At 29.0% G+C, this 22,380-nt stretch overlaps 2 protein-coding genes across 3 annotated transcripts; both read right to left on the reverse strand.

The window, feature by feature from the left end:
• Positions 1–2,767: 2,767 nt before the first annotated feature.
• LOC122505410 (protein strawberry notch-like) lies at positions 2,768–3,576 on the reverse strand. Of its 2 annotated transcripts, none has more exons than XR_006301919.1 (2): positions 3,310–3,576; positions 2,768–3,149 (listed from the first exon to the last, which is right to left on the reverse strand). XR_006301919.1 is itself a non-coding variant. In XM_043617007.1 (2 exons), exons 1-2 carry the CDS (start codon positions 3,382–3,384, stop codon positions 3,020–3,022), a joined length of 201 nt encoding a protein of 66 aa, XP_043472942.1. In that variant the 5' UTR covers positions 3,385–3,576; the 3' UTR covers positions 2,768–3,019. The 2 variants fall into 2 exon arrangements, 1 of the variants encoding a protein (XP_043472942.1); XM_043617007.1 differs by having other exon boundaries at positions 3,314–3,576.
• Positions 3,577–15,607: 12,031 nt separating this feature from the next.
• On the reverse strand, positions 15,608–19,612 carry LOC122505403. Its single transcript, XM_043616995.1, has one exon. The coding sequence runs from the start codon at positions 19,610–19,612 to the stop codon at positions 15,608–15,610; it is 4,005 nt and encodes a 1,334-aa protein (XP_043472930.1).
• Positions 19,613–22,380: the final 2,768 nt, after the last annotated feature.

Consider the following 22,380-nt stretch of genomic DNA (forward strand, 5'->3'; position numbering starts at 1 on the left):
AAATAAAACTATTTCCAAAATTCCATAGAAAATTTAAAAGAAAATTTATTTTATAAATCGTCACTTGAGAATAACCAATCTTTTGCAGTTTAAAGCAAATTTCCTTTTAAATTACATTCCAAAAAAACAGTTTTCACAAATCTAAGCATAAAATTTGACAATTTCTTTGACTTAAATGAAACTTTTTCCAAAATTCCATAGAAAATTAAAAAGAAAATTTATTTTAATAAACTTTACGTGAAAATAATTAATCTTTTGTAGTTTAAAGCCAATTAACATTTAGATTACACTCCAAAAAAACAGTTTTCACCAATCTAAGCATAAAATTTAACAATTTCTTTGACTTAAATGGAACTTTTTCCAAAATTTCATAGAAAATTAAAAAGAAAAATTATTTTATAAATCGTCACTTGAGAATAATCAATCTTTTGCAGTTTAAAGACATTTTCCTTTTAGATTACACTCCGAAAAAAAAGTTTTTAACGATCCGAGAATAAAATTTAACAATTTCTTCGACTTAAATGAAACTTTTTCCAAAATTTCATAGAAAATAAAAAAGAAAAATTATTTTATGAATAGTCACTTGAGAATAATCAACCTTTTGCAGTTTGAAGCCAATTTCCCTTAAGATTACACTCCAAAAACAGTTTTCACCAATCTAAGCTTAAAATTTATCAATTTCTTTGACTTAAATGATACTTTTTCCAAAATTCCATAGAAAATTGAAAAAAATATATTTTATGAATCTTAACGTGAAAATAATAAATCTTTTGCAGTTAAAAGCCAATTTTCTTCTAAATTATACTTCAAAAAACAGATTTTAACAATCCGAGCATAAGATTTTAAAATTTGCTGGACTTAAATGAAACTTTTTCCAAAATTCTATAGAAAATGGAAAAGAAATTTTTTTTTATAAATCGTCACTTGAGAATAATCAAACTTTTGCATTTAAAGTTTGCATTTACTTTTTTTTGTTGTAAAGAAAATTTTTTCAAAGTCTCCAAGAGTCATATAATTACAGAAAAAAACATTCTTAAATATGTATACTTTAAGAAAATGCAAAAAAACAAAAAAAATTGATTTTTCGAAAGTTACAACTGGCGTACCCCCTTTAAATCAATTAAATCAATTTAAATAATTTAAAGAATTTTTAAATGATAATTATTAATTGGTAAATTAATTTAAAAAATTAGTGATAATTATTTAAATAATTTGTAATTAATAAATGAATAATTATTACTATAACCAACAATTTAATTTAGTATTTTGTAAAAGAATAAAAAAAAATTTTGATCGACCGAGAGTTGAACGCAGACTTTCAAATCACAAGTCTTAAAGCATTACCAGTGTACGATTTCAGAAGATATTGGCCGTTTTCCCCATTTATTATTTACGGAAATTTGTTTTGACAGGCTAAAAAAATGATCCTGAAATCAATCAGAGGATTGATTTGAGGATCAGTTTTTTCATCTACTTGAAGACTAAAATTAAATTAGTATTAAAATTAATTAATTTCTTCGCTAAATGATTTTAAACAGAAAAAATGTTTTTAAATAAAAAAACAATTCTTAATGCTAGATAATGCCACGAGGGGCAGCTGCTGACAGTAGTTTTCAGATAGTGTTTTTGGAATTATGAAAGAAGTAATAGGATTTCTTTTTAGAGGGTTTATTAAATACACATTGAAGTGCAAAATTTTTTTTAATTTAAATTTTACTACAAAATGGTGGTGACCGATGCCATATTCAAATCGACAATTGTTGTATTACCAAACGGGAGGACTGTTTTCTTGAAAAGTATAAGACCTTTTACAAAAGTTAAAAAATCCATACGTACTTCCAAAGGTTATAATATAAAGATTTTTAAACTTCTTGGTTTTCGTTCCAAGTGTTATACTTCTCAAGAAAACAATCCTCTCGTTTAAGTAATAAAAAATAGTCGATTTTAAATATGAAATTTACCGATGACATTTTTTTAAACACCGAATGTAGTGTTAATTTAACACACTCCAGTTTTTTTTAGAAACCAAATGTAGTATTAAAATCTCACTGAGTTGGTTAGAAATGTTGAGTTCTTTATGAAAATGCATAACTGCAGTCCACTAGGCCAAGAATTATGAGTGCGAAGGGGTGTACACACTTTTTTTACAAAATCGCAAAAAGTTTTGAATTTTTCATTGAAATCAATATAAACTTAAACTACAAAAATTTTTGGCATATTTTTCCTGAGATCTACGAGCATAAATAAATATATGTATACGAATTTTTAACTTTCTAGGTTAAAAACTGTGATTTCGAAAATTTAGTTATAGAATATTTAATAAGAAGTAAATTCGTTTATCCAGTAAATTCGTTTATCTGAGATACTTTGATTAAGTTCCTATACACTTCCTTTTTTATAAATATATAATTTTTTTATTTTAAGATAATTAAATTGAATTTAAAAATTCTATTATTAAAAAAATTTCACAATTTTTTAAAGCTTTAAAAAATGTAGGATTTTGCACATATTTAAATATTCATATAATTAATATCTATTATTAAAACTTGTAAAGGGTATTTTGCTTTGTTTCAACAATCATAATTTTGAAAAATTGTGGCTTAAAAATATTAATCATAGAACATTAAAAGATTTAAATTTTACTCTATTCTTATAAAAATGTAAAACTCTTTAAGTTATATGGTTAACTTTAAGAAAAAACTAATTTCCGGAAAATGTATGGAAAATTTCCGGAAACACTTCCACATGAGTAAGAACTGTTTTAACAATTGTATTGATTTTTTTCAAGAAAAGTGAACTTCAATAAACCGGACTTTTTGCATTTTCCATTATTAAAAAATGTTGTCACATATTTGTAAAATCTAGAGCTGTGCAAAATAATTCGAAACGAACTGTTCGAATGTTGAAAATTTAAAATACGAGTTGAATTAGTTAGAATATCGAAAAACTGACATTTCAGTGCCCCAAAGCCGAATAAAACTCGATTTTAATCGAATTTTGCACAGCTCTAGTTAAATCCTTATCGGGCGACAACACCGGTCGTACTGTTCCTATTGCAAATTAATCCCACTCCTACAAGAGCGTCAGCAACATCCATGAAGAAATCTTCTCGATAATCTTGCGGTTGTGGAACCAATGGCTGTTCATACCTTTAAGAAAATTATAGAAAATGAAAATATTTTCTTCTCGAGACGCTTGGCGACAATCGAAGCGAAACGTCGTTAACCGGGAAGATCAGATATTAGGAAAATTATTAAAGCAAATGAATTACAAAATAGTATTAAATTAAAATTTTGTTTTACTTTTTACCTACGTCAGAGTCACTAATGGCGGATTTATTGTTCTTTTCCCTTTGCTGCATGTTAATTTAAATTCCGATTCCATTTCGATTCTTCTCTGAAATTCCGTTCTCCAATGAAGGGCTCGAACCACCGCCAGATCCTCTCAATTTCCGCTACGCTCTGAGTCTGGTGGCAAATCACCAGTTGACACATTCGGTTCCGATTTGGTGCGGGGAAATGTTTCTCCATCAATGACTGCCATTCTCCTATGTTTAAAAAAAATGCAATCAATTAGATGAAATGCTTATGAAATTTAAAAATCTGACAGGATGAAGGTAAGATCCGATGAGAAACATTAAAAATTTAAACACTTGAGAAAAAATTATGAAAAGCTTACTTTGCAGAATAGACAATTCGCCATCATTTCGTTCCAATTGTTCTAGGGTACGTGCTTCGCCCAGGATTGAAAACCAAGGACAACGCATTTTTCGCATTTGACAACCTCGCGTGCCACGGATACGTAGTGCTTCATATCAAGTATGGAAATCGTCTACAACCCTTGGTAATTTATCGACTCCCTTAAATTAAAAATATATTTCTCTAAAGAAAGGAGTTTCTTTTCTTAAATAATATTGTGGAGAACACCTAAATTGAATGCATATTGGCGAAACAGGATACAAAGTATCAAACTATATCACGCCATTCTTGAGGAATTTTGCAAGTTTGCTAAAAGCTTGCTTGGCAACAGCAAAGTTTGGTGGGCCGTGTGCAACGGATTCTCCCACTTTACCGATTTTAGTCGATTTTCCAGGGTGTGACCGATTGTCCACGACAATTAATCGAGAAGTCTTAATGAGTATTTCCCGCAGAGCGGACGTTACCAATTTTTTATAATTTGTGATTTTTTCCCGCAAAAAGGCGGAGGTTTTGTATTTTATTTCCCCAATTTTAAGGGTTGATTTTATAAAATTTGAATTAATTGAGTTTAATTGATTGCTATTGTGAAAATATATAATATTGAGTGAAGTAATGATTATTTAAAGTTGATTATAGAAGATTATAATTGAAACAAAGTGATTTATTTGAAAATATAAAGATAAAAGGAAATATTAAAGAAGTTGTTCGAGATAAATAGAGTTAAAAGTGGGAAATATTTGAGAAAACGAAGAGGAATTTATTTAAAGGCCATTAAAAAGAAAAAGAATATAAGAGATAAAAAAAAAGAGAAGTAAAAGTGAACACGTGAATATTACTACAGGTGTAACTGGAAGACACAGAAATAAGAGACTTTTCTGTCTTAAAAAAAAGAGATATAAATTCTAATAAGTTATAATTGGTGAGTTAATTAAACAATTATTCTGTAATTACTTCTACACATTTACACACACATACACTTATGAGTTAATTTCTATAAATATCATTTTCTGTCTAAAACAGAAGTATATTCATAAATTATAATTCTTTCTATTGTTACAATTTTAAGTATTGGATTTTATGCTATGAAATGTAATTTCATAAAGGGTATTTTTTTAGACCTAATCATTATAAACTAAAAGGGGTAAACATTGTAATAATGATAAAATAATATCAATTGTAATAAATTAATAGTAATCTATTGAAAGGTATTGAATAAACAGACTCTTGTGACATCATATTACACATATTACTCAGTGTCTTCATTGAAATTCTACCTTTACTATTGCCACCTTTTCCTTTTCTTCTTTCAACTAAAAATACCGTCTAATCGGAGGCGTTGAACTGATAATGTACTTAAAAGGGGGATCCTAAATTTTTAATAACAGTATTTATTTAGAAATAAATTTAACATCCATTTTTCTTACTATAAAATACTGAGCGTTTTATTGATTTAAGACTATTAAAAATTCTTTTTAATACAGTTAAGTCCGAATTCGATTAAAATATAAAATCTTTTAAATTAATAATAATTAAATCATAAACAATCGAATTCAAACATAACAGCAATGATCAAAATTGTCCCCACATTGTTTTCTTTATACAATTTTCCTGTGATCAATTAATTCGGCCGCTTCATGAAACTTTTATACTGATGCTGAAAAATTTTCTGTTATTTAAATAAAAATAAAAAAGCATATTTTAATAAAATAAAAACAAATTCCAGCGTTCTACAATTTATTATTAAAAAATTATTATTTACAGATTAAATTTTACTACTTTTGAGGCAAAATTTTCGAATTTTAATTAAAGAAATTTTCTTCAAAAATAGTGAAAGCTAATTTAAAAATAGCAATTTCTAATAGAGCAATTTAATTAATTTAATTTAATTCTAATAGCAATTTCTATTTTTTTATCAAAAAATAGATTTTATTTAATTTTCCGTTTATCAAAAAAAATTTCTCAATGAAAAAGAGAAACATTATTGATTAGTGTAAAAAACGAGAAATTGATTCTTATTTAAAAAAAAAGATAAAAATATTCAGTGCAGAAAAAATTATAAAAATTCATTTAATAAAAATTTTCATTTTATTATTTTTAAAGGTTATGAATTGAAAAAAAAATTTCCTACTTTACATTTATATTTTTTTAATAACTAATTATTTAATATGTTTTCATATTTAAATTATTTATTAAATCAATGAATTAAAAGAAACTTTATGTAAAATTCTTATTTTTTTTAACATAACCACTTTTTAGATTTGTTTTTTTATTACAAACATTTTTTTTTACTTACCAATATAAAAATATTTGTCACCTCACTTTAATCACTAACTTTTTTCACCATTCATTACAATTTTTTAAAAATTTTAATGTATTTTTAACTTTAATGTAATGGTAAACATTAAACTGTTTAATGTTTACAACGATGACCAACGATGACATCAAAACACATGTCAATTTTTTAGGCATGGGATATAGAAACTCAAGTTTGACAAAAAATTATCATTTTTCTGCAGCAACTTCAGGGGGAAGGCATTCGTAAACAAGTTCACGAAAAAATCGTGAACTCGCGAGTGTCAGTAGTATGCGCAGTTCGTAATGCGCATCAAATACGGCTGATCAAGCATTCATCATTCAGTCGGTGTCATCGGTGTTTACATTCGGGAAAATTCTTTGATGAAAGTTATTATTTAGAATCAGTGTTTTTTATTACTTAGCGAATATTTTTGTTTGCTAATTTCCTTTGTGAAACAAATAATTCATAAAATGAATTAAAAGTTACGATAAGGGACTTTTTCTACTTTGCACGGTCCTGAGTTTTACAGCAGACAAAGCTAATCGTTTCGTTTGTCGAAGGACAGTGTATCTAGATTTAGCCGTGGCGGTTAGTTGTTAGAAATATTATGTTATAGGGGATAGGTACTAGGTTCGAATCCCGTGAAGCGAATTACGAATTTTAATGGCGATAAAATTGTGTATTCTGTGTAGTTGGATGCGTAATAGGCGTCAAGTTATCAAATAAAGTGAAATACTATAAAAAAGTAGTGTCTGGAAATTATTTTTTCTTGTTTTTAGCATTTTTTAAAAGTTCACGAATTTTTCGTTAACTTTGACGAAAAGTTCGGAAACCGTACTATGTTTCTAGTGAAGGAGTTGATGAAATTTTGACGAACTGTGTTTGTTGATTTTCAAGAATTTTGTGTCCCATCCAAAAGTGATATACTAGTTCACGAGAGATTCGCGTGAACTTTTTTTTTCCGTGTAATAACTAAACAATAATAAATAAAACAATTATTTGTGGAAAGATGTATTTTTTATATCATTACTAAAAAAATACATAAGGAGACACACGGTAGTTTTTTGATTATTTTTTGTTTGTATATATTTTGTATAAACTATAGCTTTCGTTCAAAAATATTTTTAGTGCTGAGTGATTTCGTTAAAAATAGTTAATTTAAAAATAAAAAGAAGTTTAAAAATAAAAATTAAAATAGTTAATTATATTTTAAAAATGAAAATTTAAAGTATTATTTATAATATAGGAATACAAAGAAATCTAAAACTAAAATCTAAAACTAATCTAATCTAATTATCTTATTATAATGATTGTAGATCAAAAGTTCTACACAAAAAGTTCCAAAACAAATGTTCCAATCCGAAAGTTCCAAAATAAAAATGAATCAAAAGACAAAAGTTCCAAAAAAAATAGTGCCAAAACACGAAAGTTCCAATATAATTTTCAATGTAATGAGGAGCAATTGAGATAAACACATTCAAAGCATTCGTTAGAAATCGATTTATTATCAATGTTCAATTTTAAAAAAAAATTATTACCAAAGATTTTTCAATTTAAAAAATATTTCAGCCTAACCTTGATGAAAACCTTTAAATTCCCTTATTACAATAGACTTTAATTACAAACAGAACGTTTTAAATAGAAAAAAATATTCAATAATAAATAATTTATTCAGGGTGTCAACTACTTCCCGGTTAACTGGGAAATAGTCGGGAAATGAAATATCTAAATAACATTTTTATCAAATCGTGTGCTATGTAAGGAAACAGCTTGGTCGGAGAATTTTACCTAAGCATTCAGTATTAGAAGAAATAATTTTTCTCATGTTTGAAATTAAAAAATTAATTTCTGTTTTATTTATAAAGTGTTACTTTATAGCTTTTTTATAAAAAGATTTACTATTTGAAGGGTGGCATGATAAAAGGGGTTTATCAGATTTTAAAAGCTTACTCCTCATATATGTAAAAAGTACAAAAATTTTAAAAAACATTAATGATTCAAAAAATGTATGAAAGAGACAAATATGAATAGGGAGAGAAAGTTAAAAGACAATATTATGACTAATATTGTGGTCTTTGGAAAAAAAAGTTTTGAAAAAAAGAACTTTTGGAACTTTCAGTCTTTGGAAATTAAAATCTTTTGAACTTTTTTTCATTGGAACTTCTGTTTTGGAACTTTAGTCCTTCATAACCATTATAGCAGAAAAACAAAAGAAAACCTATTGTGAGCATATGCCTTAAAACATAAAGTATATTATGGTCATTTACATTAATTTGCTTTGAAAATTGAAAGAAATATTATAATTATATAATTATAAAATACAAAAAAAAAATATGTATAAGTTAAAAAAAATTATTAACATTTAAACAAATGAAGTAAAAATTATTATTGTTGTTAAGTTACCAAAGATGATACTAAATGTAATAACATTGAAATTATTATTTTACTACTAAATAAATAATATGTGGACGTCCATATGAAAGGGCCCATTTTGGCACTATTGGAGTTATCTATATGGGCGTATTCCTGGCAAAATTTGGAAAATTTTGAGTGGTCTTAGAACTTTTTTGATTAAAAATTCGTTGAATTACGGAATATCAAAGTTTGGAACGCCAAAACCTCATTTTTCTAAAGAACCAATGAAATCAAACAGTTAAATTCTTGGTAAATTAATGAAAACCGCATGATTTGACTTGTCAAAACATGTAGATTGATAATAAAAAATAAAAAAAAATTAAGATTTTGCTCCAAAATTACTAAATTGCGATTATCTCGAAAACTAGAACCGACAATATGGGCCCTTTTCATGTGGACGACCACATATAATAAATAACATATAATTTCAAATTAAAAATATAATTAAATTAATAGAAAATTTTATACTTAAAAAAAATATTTTTAATAAAATGGAATTCTATTTAAAAAATCATAAATTGAAAAAATTAACATTAGAAATTTTAAAAATTGAACAAAAATAAACATGGAACAGAAGCATCGAAGACGGCCGAAGACCGTCTGAGGCGCTATTTAATCAAAAAGCAAAAACTTTACGTTGTATTCTTTTCATTTATTTATATATTTAAAATTAAGAAACAACAAAATATAAACAGCTTTTTAAGGTTGCAAGTCCACAATAGCATTTTTTATGTCCTTATTATTGTGTGTTGAACATAATATAAGAATATATAAATAAAAGTAAAATATTTTTATTGTACACTCACAAAAATGATCTAATATTCAACATAAAACTAATTTCCTTTTAAATTATGTCCTTTAATCGTTAGCAGAAATAGTTTTATTGTAAAAGGGATTTTTCGAATATAATAAGGTTAGAAGTTTATTGGAAAAAAGAAAAACGTTCTGATTTCTTTTGATTTTTAAATGAAATCCTTTTATATGTAAAAAGGATAGTTTCACGTGATTTGACGTTTGTAAACAAATTAAAATATTAAAATAAAAAAGGTTTATTTACTCTTTATATAATGCAAAGGTAATCTGCACAAATAAATTTAATGATTAATAATAATAATAAAAATTAAATTATTATTTTAATAAAATAAACAAAATACAAAATTTAAATAAAATATTGTCAATTTTGGATAATTATAATAATTATTTATGTATTCGAAAACTGTAATTTAATTAATTAAAAAATGTAGTATCTAATTCATAACTTTTTGAAATTTTTAAAATTGATAAAAGGTTATATATTATGGAAATTATGATAAAAGAAATTTAGTTCTTCTTTTTATATATTTTATTAGCCTATATCAATTTATTATTTGCAGACTTATGCTATTATTACTTTATTTGAAATTAAATTTAATTTCAAATATTTCATAAATTTGAGTCCTAAATAAAAAAATTATTATTACAATTAAATAAATATAAATTAATGAATCACAGATAATAAAAATAAATAAAACTACTGATAAAATGATTCTTTTTAATAGTAAAACAAAAATCATTTATATAATAATTAAAGGATATAATATAAAGGAATTTCCTTTTAATAGAAAAGGAATTCCTCTTAGACAAATATTAAAAGGAAAATCCGCTTATAGTAAAAAGATTCCTTTTTATTTAAATAGACTGTTTTGTGAGTGTAATAATATTCATCAGAAGAACAAAAGAAATCTATTGTTAGCATAGCCTTAAAATATAAATTCTTTATATTATATAATCATTGAATTAACTTTTTTTTAATAAAAAAAATATTATTCACAATTATAAAATACAAAAAAATATATAATTATATATAAAAGTTTAAAAATTATTAACAATTAAACAATCTGAAGTGAAAATTATTGTTGTTGTTACTAAAAATAATAATATTATTATAATAAATAATAATATTTAAATGTAATAAAATTCAAATTATTCCTATACTCTACTAATACTATTAAAAATAACATATTTAAATAACTAGAAAATTTTATGCATGAAATGAAAAAGGAAATATTAAAAGAGTGAAATAGAATTTTTTTTATTAAAAAAAACATTAATTGAAAAAATTAACGTTAAAACTTTGAAAAATTGAACAAAAATGAACATAAAACGGAAGCAACGGAGACTTCGAATGTTCATTAGATCGAATTTTCAAATCTTCGAATGTTCATTTGATCGAATTTTCAAAACGTCGAATGCTCATTTCATCGAATTTTCAAAACTTCGAATGTTCATTAGATCGAATTTTTAAAACTTCGAATGTTAAATTGATCGAATTTTCAAAACTTCGAATGCTCATTTCATCGAATTTTCAAAACATCGAATGATCATTTTATCGAATTTTCAAAACTCTGAATGCTTATTACATCGAATTTTCAAAACGTCGAATGTTAATTTTATCGATTTTTCAAAACTTCGAATGCTCATTTCATCGAATTTTCAAAATTTCGAATGCTCATTACATCGAATTTTTTAATCATCGAATGTTAATTTGATCGAATTTTCAAAACGTCGAATGCTCAGTTCATCGAATTTTTAAAACATCGAATGCTCATTTCATCGAATTTTCAAAACTTCGAATGTTGATTTGATCGAATTTTCAAAACTTCGAATGCTTATTACATCGAATTTTCAAAACTCCGAATGCTTATTACATCGAATTTTTAAAACGTCGAATGCTCATTAGATCGAATTTTCAAAACTTCGAATGCTTATTTCATCGAATTTTCAAAACGTCGAATGCTCATTTCATCGAATTTTTAAATCATCGAATGTTAATTTGATCGAATTTTTAAAACGTCGAATGTTAATTTGATGGAATTTTCAAAACGTCGAATGCTCAGTTCATCGAATTTTTAAAACATCGAATGCTCATTAGATCGAATTTTCAAAACTTCGAATGCTTATTTTATCGAATTTTCAAAACGTCGAATGCTCATTTCGTCGAATTTCCAAAACTTCGAATGCTCATTTCATCGAATTTCCAAAACTTCGAATGCTCATTTCATCGAATTTTTAAAACATCGAATGCTTATTACATCGAATTTTAAAAACTTCGAATGCTCAATACATCGAATTTTTAAAACATCGAATTATAATTTGATCAAAATTTCAAAACGTCGAATGCTCATTACATCGAATTTTTAAAACATCGAATGCTCATTTCATCGAATTTTCAAAACTTCGAATGCTCATTTCATCGAATTTTCAAAACGTCGAATGCTCATTAGATCGAATTTTCAAAACTTCGAATGTTAATTTGATAGAATTTTCAAAACTTCGAATGCTTATTACATCGAATTTTCAAAACTCCGAATGCTTATTTCATAGAATTTTCAGAACGTCGAATGCTCATTCCATCGAATTTCCAGAACTTCGAATGCTCATTTCATCGAATTTCCAAAACTTCGAATGCTTATTTCATCGAATTTTTAAAACATCGAATGTTAATTAGATCGAATTTTTAAAAAGTCGAATGTTCATGTCATCGAATTTTCAAAACTTCGAATGCTCATTTGATCGAATTTTCAAATCTTCGAATGTTCATTTGATCGAATTTTCAAAACGTCGAATGCTCATTAGATCGAATTTTCAAAACTTCGAATGCTCATTTCATTGAATTTTCAAATCTTCGAATGTTCATTTGTTCGAATTTTCAAAACTTCGAATGCTCATTAGATCGAATTTTCAAAACTTCGAATGTTAATTTGATAGAATTTTTAAAACTTCGAATGTTAATTTGATCGAATTTTTAAAACGTCGAATGTTAATTTGATGGAATTTTCAAAACGTCGAATGCTCAGTTCATCAAATTTTTAAAACATCGAATGCTCATTAGATCGAATTTTCAAAACTTCGAATGCTTATTTTATCGAATTTTCAAAACGTCGAATGCTCATTTCGTCGAATTTCCAAAACTTCGAATGCTCATTTCATCGAATTTCCAAAACTTCGAATGCTCATTTCATCGAATTTTTAAAACATCGAATGCTCATTTCATCGAATTTTCAAAACTTCGAATGCTCATTTCATCGAATTTTCAAAACGTCGAATGCTCATTAGATCGAATTTTCAAAACTTCGAATGTTAATTTGATAGAATTTTCAAAACTTCGAATGCTTATTACATCGAATTTTCAAAACTCCGAATGCTTATTTCATAGAATTTTCAAAACGTCGAATGCTCATTTCATCGAATTTCCAGAACTTCGAATGCTCATTTCATCGAATTTCCAAAACTTCGAATGCTTATTTCATCGAATTTTTAAAACATCGAATGTTAATTAGATCGAATTTTTAAAAAGTCGAATGTTCATGTCATCGAATTTTCAAAACTTCGAATGCTCATTAGATCGAATTTTCAAAACATCGAATGCGTATTTCGTCGAATATTCAAAACGTCGAATGTTAATTTGATCGAATTTTTAAAACTTCGAATGTTAATTTGATCGAATTTTTAAAACGTCGAAAGCTCATTTCATCAAATTTTCAAATCTTCGAATGTTCATTTGATCGAATTTTCAAATCTTCGAATGTTCATTTGATCGAATTTTCAAAACGTCGAATGCTCATTAGATCGAATTTTCAAAACTTCGAATGCTCATTTCATCGAATTTTAAAATCTTCGAATGTTCATTTGTTCGAATTTTCAAAACTTCGAATGCTCATTAGATCAAATTTTCAAAACTTCGAATGTTAATTTGATAGAATTTTTAAAACTTCGAATGTTAATTTGATCGAATTTTTAAAACTTCGAATGTTCATTTTATCGAAGAGAATTTAACATCTGAGTTTACTATCTATGTAATATGTTCTTCCTAGGGAATTTTGAAAGTGCGCGAGATTTGAAATCGTTATGGTAAGTGACAATTTTTTTTATTGAGTAAAATTTTTTTGTTTGTTTACTAATTACTTGTCAGTAAATGTTTATTTTTTTGTTATATAAGTATCACTATTATTATGATTATTTTAATTTATATTATAGTTTTTATTATAAGGTAATTAAATTAAATTGTGGTTATCTATTACAATCATAGATGGCTCTAGTAATATGAATATGTGTTTTACAAATTTTTATAAATATTAATCTATTTTTAGTATAATTATTAATATTGTTATTCTTATTATTGTGTAATTGTGAATTTATTATGTATATTTAATGTAATATTGATTTATTTAGAAGTCAGTAAGATGATCGTTAAAAAAAAGTAGTGAATATTTCTTATTTGTCTAAATATTTCGCTTCTAAATGAAGAGTTCAAGTTTCTTTTATCTATTTATAATGAATGATTGAATGAATGAATGAATGAATGAATTAATTAATGTGCATAAATTAAAATTATTTTCAAATTAAATAAAATATTGTGTATTGTTATTATTTTGTTATTTCTTTATATAGTGAATATTAAATTGCATTACTCTCTACTTTAAATAAGAAATAGATTCTATATGTAAGTAATACTTAAACTTTTATTGTAAATAAATAACAAGATTCCTACAGAAATCCGAAATTAAAATTCCATACCTTTTCCATGATTTATAGGTCAAACTTTTACGACATTCCAGTGCAATTTTAAATATAATTTCATTACTTTTGGGCTCTTCGAAATTATTATTATTATTATTATTATTATTATTATTATTATTATTATTATTATTTTTTTTTTTTTTTGCTTAGGGAATTTTGGGAAATCTGCCTACAGATACCTTGGATTCCGCACTCCAAGGTTATGTGGGGTTGGTGTGATAAAACAAAAGGAGATAAAAAAAAGAAAAATAAATATATAAAATAGTAAATTTAATAAACTGGCGACCTACTGCCAGCCCGACCCACTAAAACCCGTAACCCTTCTTCTGGAGCCCTTTACCCTCCCTCGGAACTGTCGTAAGACTTTAGCCTTCGAGGGTGGCGCTCCAACTCTGTCGCTAATGTGACTTTCTGCTTTTCTCTGCGGTTATCCTGCGTTAATAGTTAAAAATTTAAAACTATTTCAATATAAAGCGGAATTAACAGCACAACAATAATTAAAAATAACAAATGTGTAATTAAGTGTAAAAAGTCAAAAGATAAAATTATAAACGGATATATAAAAAAAAGAAAAAATAAACGCGTATAAAAAATTGAAAACATAAAACTGTACAAAGATGAATAATAAAAAAAAACACAAACAATTAAAAAATGTATAAGGACAAATAAATCACAAAATAAATTAATAAAAAACAAACGAATAAATTAAAAGCTGTTTAAATTACGCTTTTTGGCGGCCGTCGAGATCCTTCCTCGACATAACCGAGATTATGAAGTTCTCGACTTGCCGCCAATTCTCCTCTGACTGGGTCATCAGCGATACCATGTTCTCCGGTGTAACTTGACTGTTTACACCTTCGAACATGGCCCGCCTCTCCAAGTCCCATTTCTTGCATGAGAAGAGGGTGTGCTCCGCGTTGTCCTCAGGGAACTGGCAATATGCACACACCTCGTTCTCGCGTAATTTAAAGCGACACAGGTACGAGTTAAAACACCCGTGACCTGTGAACGCCTGAGTCAAGTAATAGGAAACCTGACCGTGTTTCCTATTTATCCAGGTGGCGAGTGCCGGGATAAGGCGATAAGTCCATCGACCTTTTTCCTCACCATCCCATCTTTCTTGCCATCTTTCTATGAGCCTGTGCCTCGCTTCTTTGCGGATTAGGCCCTTGCTTGGTTGTTATTTTGATTAATTAATATATATAACTTCTCATGAATTTCTCATTTGGGAAAAATAATATTAAACCATGTGATTTAAATGAATATTTTTATTTATAACAACAATGAATTTTATTGAAAAGGAAGTTAACAAATTTATAAATATATAGAAATACGTATTGAATAATGTTATTAATTTGTAATACAGTTTTACATATTATTACGGTTTTACATATTATTACAGTTTTACATATTACCACTTACTTGATCTTTTACAATTCTAAAGGAAGAGTCATCCACCAAGTGGATCTTCAAGTATTATAGCGTCACTCGATATGAGTCTTCAAATTTTATTTGATTTTAGTCACTCACAGTCTTCAACAGATTATTTGTTTTTAACACAGCTTACCAAATAATAGAAATTAAACTTTCGGAACAATATTTAATTTGAATATAGGACTCTTCCAGTCCAAGCCCGACTTCAAGGGTCACTGACCTGTAGGCCTTTTTCGACACTTTTCTCCAGCCTCGCTTCCCCTTCTTCCTCCTTTTCCTTGTCCCCTTCCATTGATGGATTTTCACAAGGTATAGTGTTCTCGTCGCCAACATTCTCCCCAACGGTACGGGGGGTTAGTCCCTCCGTACCCAAATCTGATGGGACCAACACCACGATTTTGTTGGCAGCTCGTTTCATATTTTTTCCTCGACATAAAACATCCACAACCCGCACACGATTGTCTTTGCCTGGATAGGTTTTTGTTATTTTGCCTCTTGGCCAGTTGTTTCTAGGTGTTGTTGAATCCACGATTAATACAACGTCTCCTACAGCTAGATTTCTTACATCATGATTCCAACACTTTCTCACAATTAACTCCGGGAGATATTCTTTCAACCATCTTCCCCAAAACATGTCGGCCAATTTTTGTGCTGTTCTCCACTGTTTTTTGCACCAGAGATCCTCCGATCTGAATTCTCCCCAAGGTATTGTTCCAGAAGATGATCCTAAAAGCCAATGATTAGGAGTGATTGCTTCCGGATCATGTGGATCAGTTGATACTTTCGTTAATGGTCTACTATTGACTGTATGTTCGGCTTCCGTCAATACTGTTCTTAGAATTTCTTCCTTTGGTGCCCTTTCCTTAAGTATCACTGCTAAAGATTTCTTCACGCTCCTCACCAATCTTTCCCAACTTCCACCCATATGTGGTGTTAAAGGAGGTATGAATTTCCATTGTATTCCCATATTTGTCACCATCTCGTTGAATTTTGTTAAATCAATTTCCTTAATCGCTTTTTTTAATTCCGTATTTGCTCCGACGAAATTTGTCCCGTTATCGGAGAAGATTTCTAGTGGGGTTCCACGGCGGTTGCTCATTCTTTGCAGCGCCATAATAGCCGAATCTGTTGATAGAGATGATGTTAGTTCGAGGTGGACAGCTCTTGTTGTCAGGCATGTAAACAAGGCTCCCCAACGTTTTTCTCGTCTACGTCCAATAGTTACTAGTAAAGGACCGAAATAATCAATTCCGCAGTAAGAAAACGGGCGGCAATGATGCGCCAATCTTGCGGCTGGTAGATCCCCCATTCTCGGTTGTTCCGCCTTTTTCCAGAGGAGTCGACACATGGAACATTTCGAGATGATTGATTTAGTAGTAGGACGTATTTTGAGAATCCAATAACTTTGTTTGAGTTCGTTTACTACTGTTTCGGTGTTTCCATGTTGAAATCGTTCGTGATAGTGTTGAATTAATAAATGTGTGAGATGATGTTTCCCATCCAATACTATAGGATTCTTTTTAGATTCTATAGTTTCTTCGGCAAGATTTATCCTTCCTTGTATCTTTATTACTCCATGTTCAGATATGAATAGGGTTTGGTTTTTTAATCGAGAGTTTGTAGGTATAGGTCGTTTGTTTTTTAGAGCTTGTATTTCTTGGGGGAAACATTCTTGTTGAGCCTTTTTTATTAGATAAATCTCTCCACTTTTTAAGTCTTCATAGGTTAATTCTCTTGTTTTCTTTCGTTGCCAAATCTGAGCTGTTTTCAATATGAGTCCCATCACACGAATCAATCGTAACCATTTACTAAATCGTAGTATGTTTGGAGTCTCGAATTCATTTGTTTTCTTTATCATTCCTAAAAATTCCTTTTTGATTTCAATCGTTGGTTCAGCATTGTGATTTCTTTCTAATTGTTTCGGCCATTCATTTTCTTCTAAAGAAAGGAAATTGGGTCCGTGTAACCATTTGTTCATGATTGTAATTATATTCGTTTTATCTCTCGTAGCGCAGTCGGCTGGGTTTTCTTTAGTGGGTATCCATCTCCATTCTTCGGGATTAGTTAGTTCGTCAATTTCTCCTAAACGATGTGCCACAAATGACTGGTATTTTCTTGGATCAGCGTGAATCCAAGCTAATACCGTGCGAGAATCTGACCAAAATATTCTTTTATTTATTCTCATTTTTATTTCCTTTAATATACTATCTCCTAATCTACTTCCCAGTAATGCTCCTTGGAGTTCCATTCTAGGAATCGACACTGGTTTTAATGGAGCGACTCTTGCTTTTCCTGCTATGAAGGAAATGAGATGGATTTTACCTTTTCCGCAAGTATGTTCTGTACGTAAATATGCTACTGAGGAATATGCTTTGTCACTAGCATCTGTGAATATGTGGAGTTCAGTATTGATCGAGGGCCCATGATTCTTTGTAAATGATCGAGGAATTTCATAGTTTCCCATTTGATTCAAATTGATAATCCATCCTCTCCAATTAATAAAATCCGAATCCTTTAGTTGTTCATCCCAATTAATTCCACTTCTCCATATATCTTGAAACAATATTTTACTTCGTATGATGAAGGGAAGAATTATTCCCAAGGGGTCGAAGATTGACATAATGATGCGTAACATTTCTCGTTTAGTCGGTTTTCTCTGTCCTTCAAGTATCTCCGTTGGAATATTTTTTGAATCGAATCCAAAGGTGAGTAAATCTTTTTTAGTGTTCCATTCTAAACCAAGAGTTTTTTCTGTTATTCCCTCATTCGTTAATAGGTCCACGTTTTCTTCATTGCCTTTGGTCTTGTTTAAATATTTGATCAACAATTGTTCGTTACTAACCCAATTTCTAATTTCAAACCCAGCTTCATTTTGAATACTCGCCACGTCATTTATACATTCTTCAGCATCTTGTAACGTATCGAAACTGTCAAGATAATCGTCGACGTAGTGATTATCCAAGATAGCGTTGACGGCAACTGGACACACGGATTGGTATTGAATTGCGTTTCTTTTCATTATATATTGAGCAGTATATGAAGATGATGCACTTCCAAATAACATTGAAGTCATTATATAAGTATCTGGTTCTTTGCTACGGTCCATTCCACGCCAGAGAAATTTTTGAACATGTTGATCTTCCTTTCTAATTTTCACTTGTAAAAACATTTCTCGGATATCACCTTTGATGGCAATCTTTCCTCGTCTGAATCGAATCAAAACACCAAATAGAGTATTTGTTAAGTCAGGACCAACTAAAAGGTTATCATTTAAACATATCCCTAGAGTTTTTGCTGCGCAGTCAAAAACTAATCGAATTTTCTTAGATTTCTTTAAATTTACAACTCCAAAATGAGGTAAATACCAAGAAGGAATCTTTGCGTCATTTTCAGCTTTGGATATAATGGCGTATCCCGATGTCACTAGATGATCAACTTGTGCACAATACCTTTCAGCATATTCAGCATCTCTATCCATCTTTCGCTCTAATGATTTCAAACGAGTAGCGGCATTTTCTCGATTATTTGGTAGTCTTATATCATCATATTTCCATAGAAGACCCACTTCCCATCGATCACCCAAATAAGTTGCAGTAGATTCAAGTATTCGTTCTGCTCTGTCTTCTAATTTATTCTTCCGTTTAAAGTTAGTTACTCCTATACTCTCGAAAGTGAAATGAAATTTTACTAGTCGGTTTAAATCTATGTCAGATATATGATTATTGAATTCTTCTTTTGGATTTTGAATGTGGAAAACTTCTTGATTTATTTGCTTCTTTCTTCTAGATGATAATCTACCGTGAATTACCCATCCTAACTTAGTCAATGATGCCGCGGGTTGTCCAATCGTATTACTCCGAGTTTGTATATTAGTTATTAAGTTCCAATTGTCTTGACCGAGAAGTATTGATGGTCGAGCATCTGTATAATACTCTACTGGCAAATAAGATAGATGTTTTATATTTCTCGTATCTTCTTCTTTAAGAGTTTGTGAAAAGAGTGTTAAATTTTCAATAGTTCTAACGTTTGATATCCTGTATACTACAGAGCTATCTAAAGCACCGATTCCTATATCAACCTTTTGACTATTTGGGTTCGAATCTTGAATATTGTTGATGCAAGATATATTTATCGGGCTGCATAATCCTTCAACCCCAACAGATCGAGCAATATTCGCATCTATTATTGTCATTGTCGATCCTTCATCCATAAACGCATAGACTATAATACTCTTTTTTGGACCGTATAATCGTATTGAAAGTAATTTTAATAGAACGCATTCGTGGTTGTCATCTTTGTCTAGTCAAGACTCTTGTTCTTCTTCGTTGGTGTGTCGATGCTTACGACTATTTGTTCTTTGTGGCTTAGGTGAAGAATTCCCAGGTTCTTTCGATTGCGAACGATGTAAAGTAGAATGGTGGTTTCGACTGCAACCGTTTATTTCGCAAGGTTTTTGCGTACATTTATTGCATTGATGATTGGAGTATTCAAGACATTTGAAACATAATTTATTTGCTCTCGCCCATCCCCATCTATCTGAGATTGCAAGGTTCAAATAACGTTCACAATTTATAACAGTATGTGAATCTTGATCGCAATAAATACAATGCTCGTTCTTCTTTCTTTTTGATGACGATCCCCCTTCAATTTCGCGATCTGAGGTGTGATAAATTCCATGAGATGGGCCTGGTCTTTTAGTTCCCCGATCGTCTTTATCACGTTTTTTGTGTGATGATCCGAACGCAGAATTAAGTGTTCCGGCCCTACATGCGATTTCTGCTTCAAAAAATAGAAAATTCGATAAAGTTGTAAGAACTGGTTCGTGTGCTTTTCCTTTTTCATTTAAGTAACGATTATAATTATATATCATAGCATATGGCATCTTTTGTGTAATTTCTCTAACTAAATCGTGGCTATGTAAATATCCTATGTGGTTTGCAGCCTCTAATGCTGCTACGGAATTCTTAACTCGAGTAGCGAATGTTACAATATCTCCATTACTATTATTATAGATTTTTGGAAGTGACTTTATATCATCAACTATACGTGTAGCAACAGCATTTGGGTTTCCGAATCTCAATTCTAAAAGTTCAATTACTTGTTTAGAATTTCGCGTGGTTACCATAAGGGACGCTACAGCTTCCCGAGCTTCTCCTTTTAGACTTTCATATAGACGCATCAAATTTTCTTCTTCCGAAAATCCCCCCTTTTTTGTAGTTTCTTCGAATGCTCGTTTGAAGCATGGCCATTCTAGGACATCTCCGTGAAAGGATGGCAGAATTCTATTTACCGCGACTCTTCGTAATAATTGATGGGTTACATCTGTATTCATTTCTGATTGAGACGGTGGGAAATTCACGGGAGTTTGATTTTCTAACCATTTTTCAACATTTTCGTTAACACGTATGTCGCCTTCTCCACGAAGCAAAGATTTACGAGTTAACACCGAGCGAAGATCTTCGTTTTCTTCGGAATTTGCTTTTAAATCAGCGGCTAATTCTTGATTCACTAGTTCCATATCTAATCGTGCTTTTTCTTGAATCATTCGAAGTTGAATTTCATGTCGTTTACGCGCGGCGCGAATTTCTAATTCCACCTTTCTAGAAGACGTTAAAGACATTCGATTCGAATCCTCATCTGGATAATTTGTTTCGTAGTCCGAGTTGTCGTTCACAGAAACATCACGTCTCCTATTTCGATAGGAGTTTCTGTATGAGTGGTTCCTACTCCTACTCATACTCCTACTCCTACTTGTGTGATTAGCGTGTCGATTTTCCCTATTGGTGTCATCATTAACGGACTGATTTCTATTTGTGATTAAAACCGTGGAGCTTCCCCCGCTACCCCTTCCATCGCGATTCAAACTTCCGGTATTCAGATCTCTCGGGTCGCGTTCTCCCCCACGCCCTCTGCGTCCATTTCCCCTTTCCAACGATTGTGACATAATCTATTAGAGGGTTAATTTTTGTTTTTATCATCATAACATTATTATTTAGACGTTAATAAGTAAAATTGATGAACAGTTGTTGAATGTCAACAACAATCAAATTAAATTAGTTAAAACACATAGTAATTTCAGAAATGTAATTTTCAGTAAGAATAATAAGGTTTAAAGTACAAATATTATTTTATTTTCGGAACATATGATTATTATTTGAAAGATAATTCAAAAATTTTTTTTTTTTTTTTTTTTTTTTTAAATTATATTTTATTTATACAAAACGTAAAATCGAGGTTAATCATTAAAAGTGTTAAACAGACACATTGTTCAGTTGTGTACGTACGTATATGGACATATACAAATACATGTGATTGATTTTTCTAAAAAGGGGTGTAAGCTTCGTTGTTTATATTAATTTTCTAAATATTTATCAAATTTTAACATTTGAAATATAATATACATAAATATATATATATATATATATATATATATATATATATATAAATAAAATCTACGATATTCTATTTATCTTTAAATCGTCATCAGGTGGTTATATTTAAATTTCTTTCTATTTGGGGCACATTTAATTTGCCTTCTAATTTGCCAAATGTCATGCATATTCATAATATAAATTAAATTGATGATCTAATGTTCATTTCTCATTTTCATTTATGAATCATTGATTAAATAACATTATTAACGGGAGTAAGTTTCACATGTACACGCACATGTACACACATATACACACGCATGTTAAATATTTTTAAAATATATGTCCAACACATAATAATAAGGTGTATTTCGTTAAGATGAATTATTTATTTCAAAGGATCGAATTAAATGAAATAGAACAAATTATCTGTTATGAATAAAAACATTCATTCCTCGTGGGCATAGCTTGATTTTAATTTTGATAGTATATCAATTATTATTTCCCATCTTTATTGAAACATTTTCAAAGACTATTTTATTTTTATTTTTATAACACGCATTTAAATTTTATCAATATCTATTTTCTGAAATATTGTAATATCAAA

Source organism: Leptopilina heterotoma, unplaced genomic scaffold (assembly GCF_015476425.1).
Source record: "Leptopilina heterotoma isolate Lh14 unplaced genomic scaffold, ASM1547642v1 Lhet_354, whole genome shotgun sequence".
Taxonomy (NCBI): domain Eukaryota; kingdom Metazoa; phylum Arthropoda; class Insecta; order Hymenoptera; family Figitidae; genus Leptopilina; species Leptopilina heterotoma.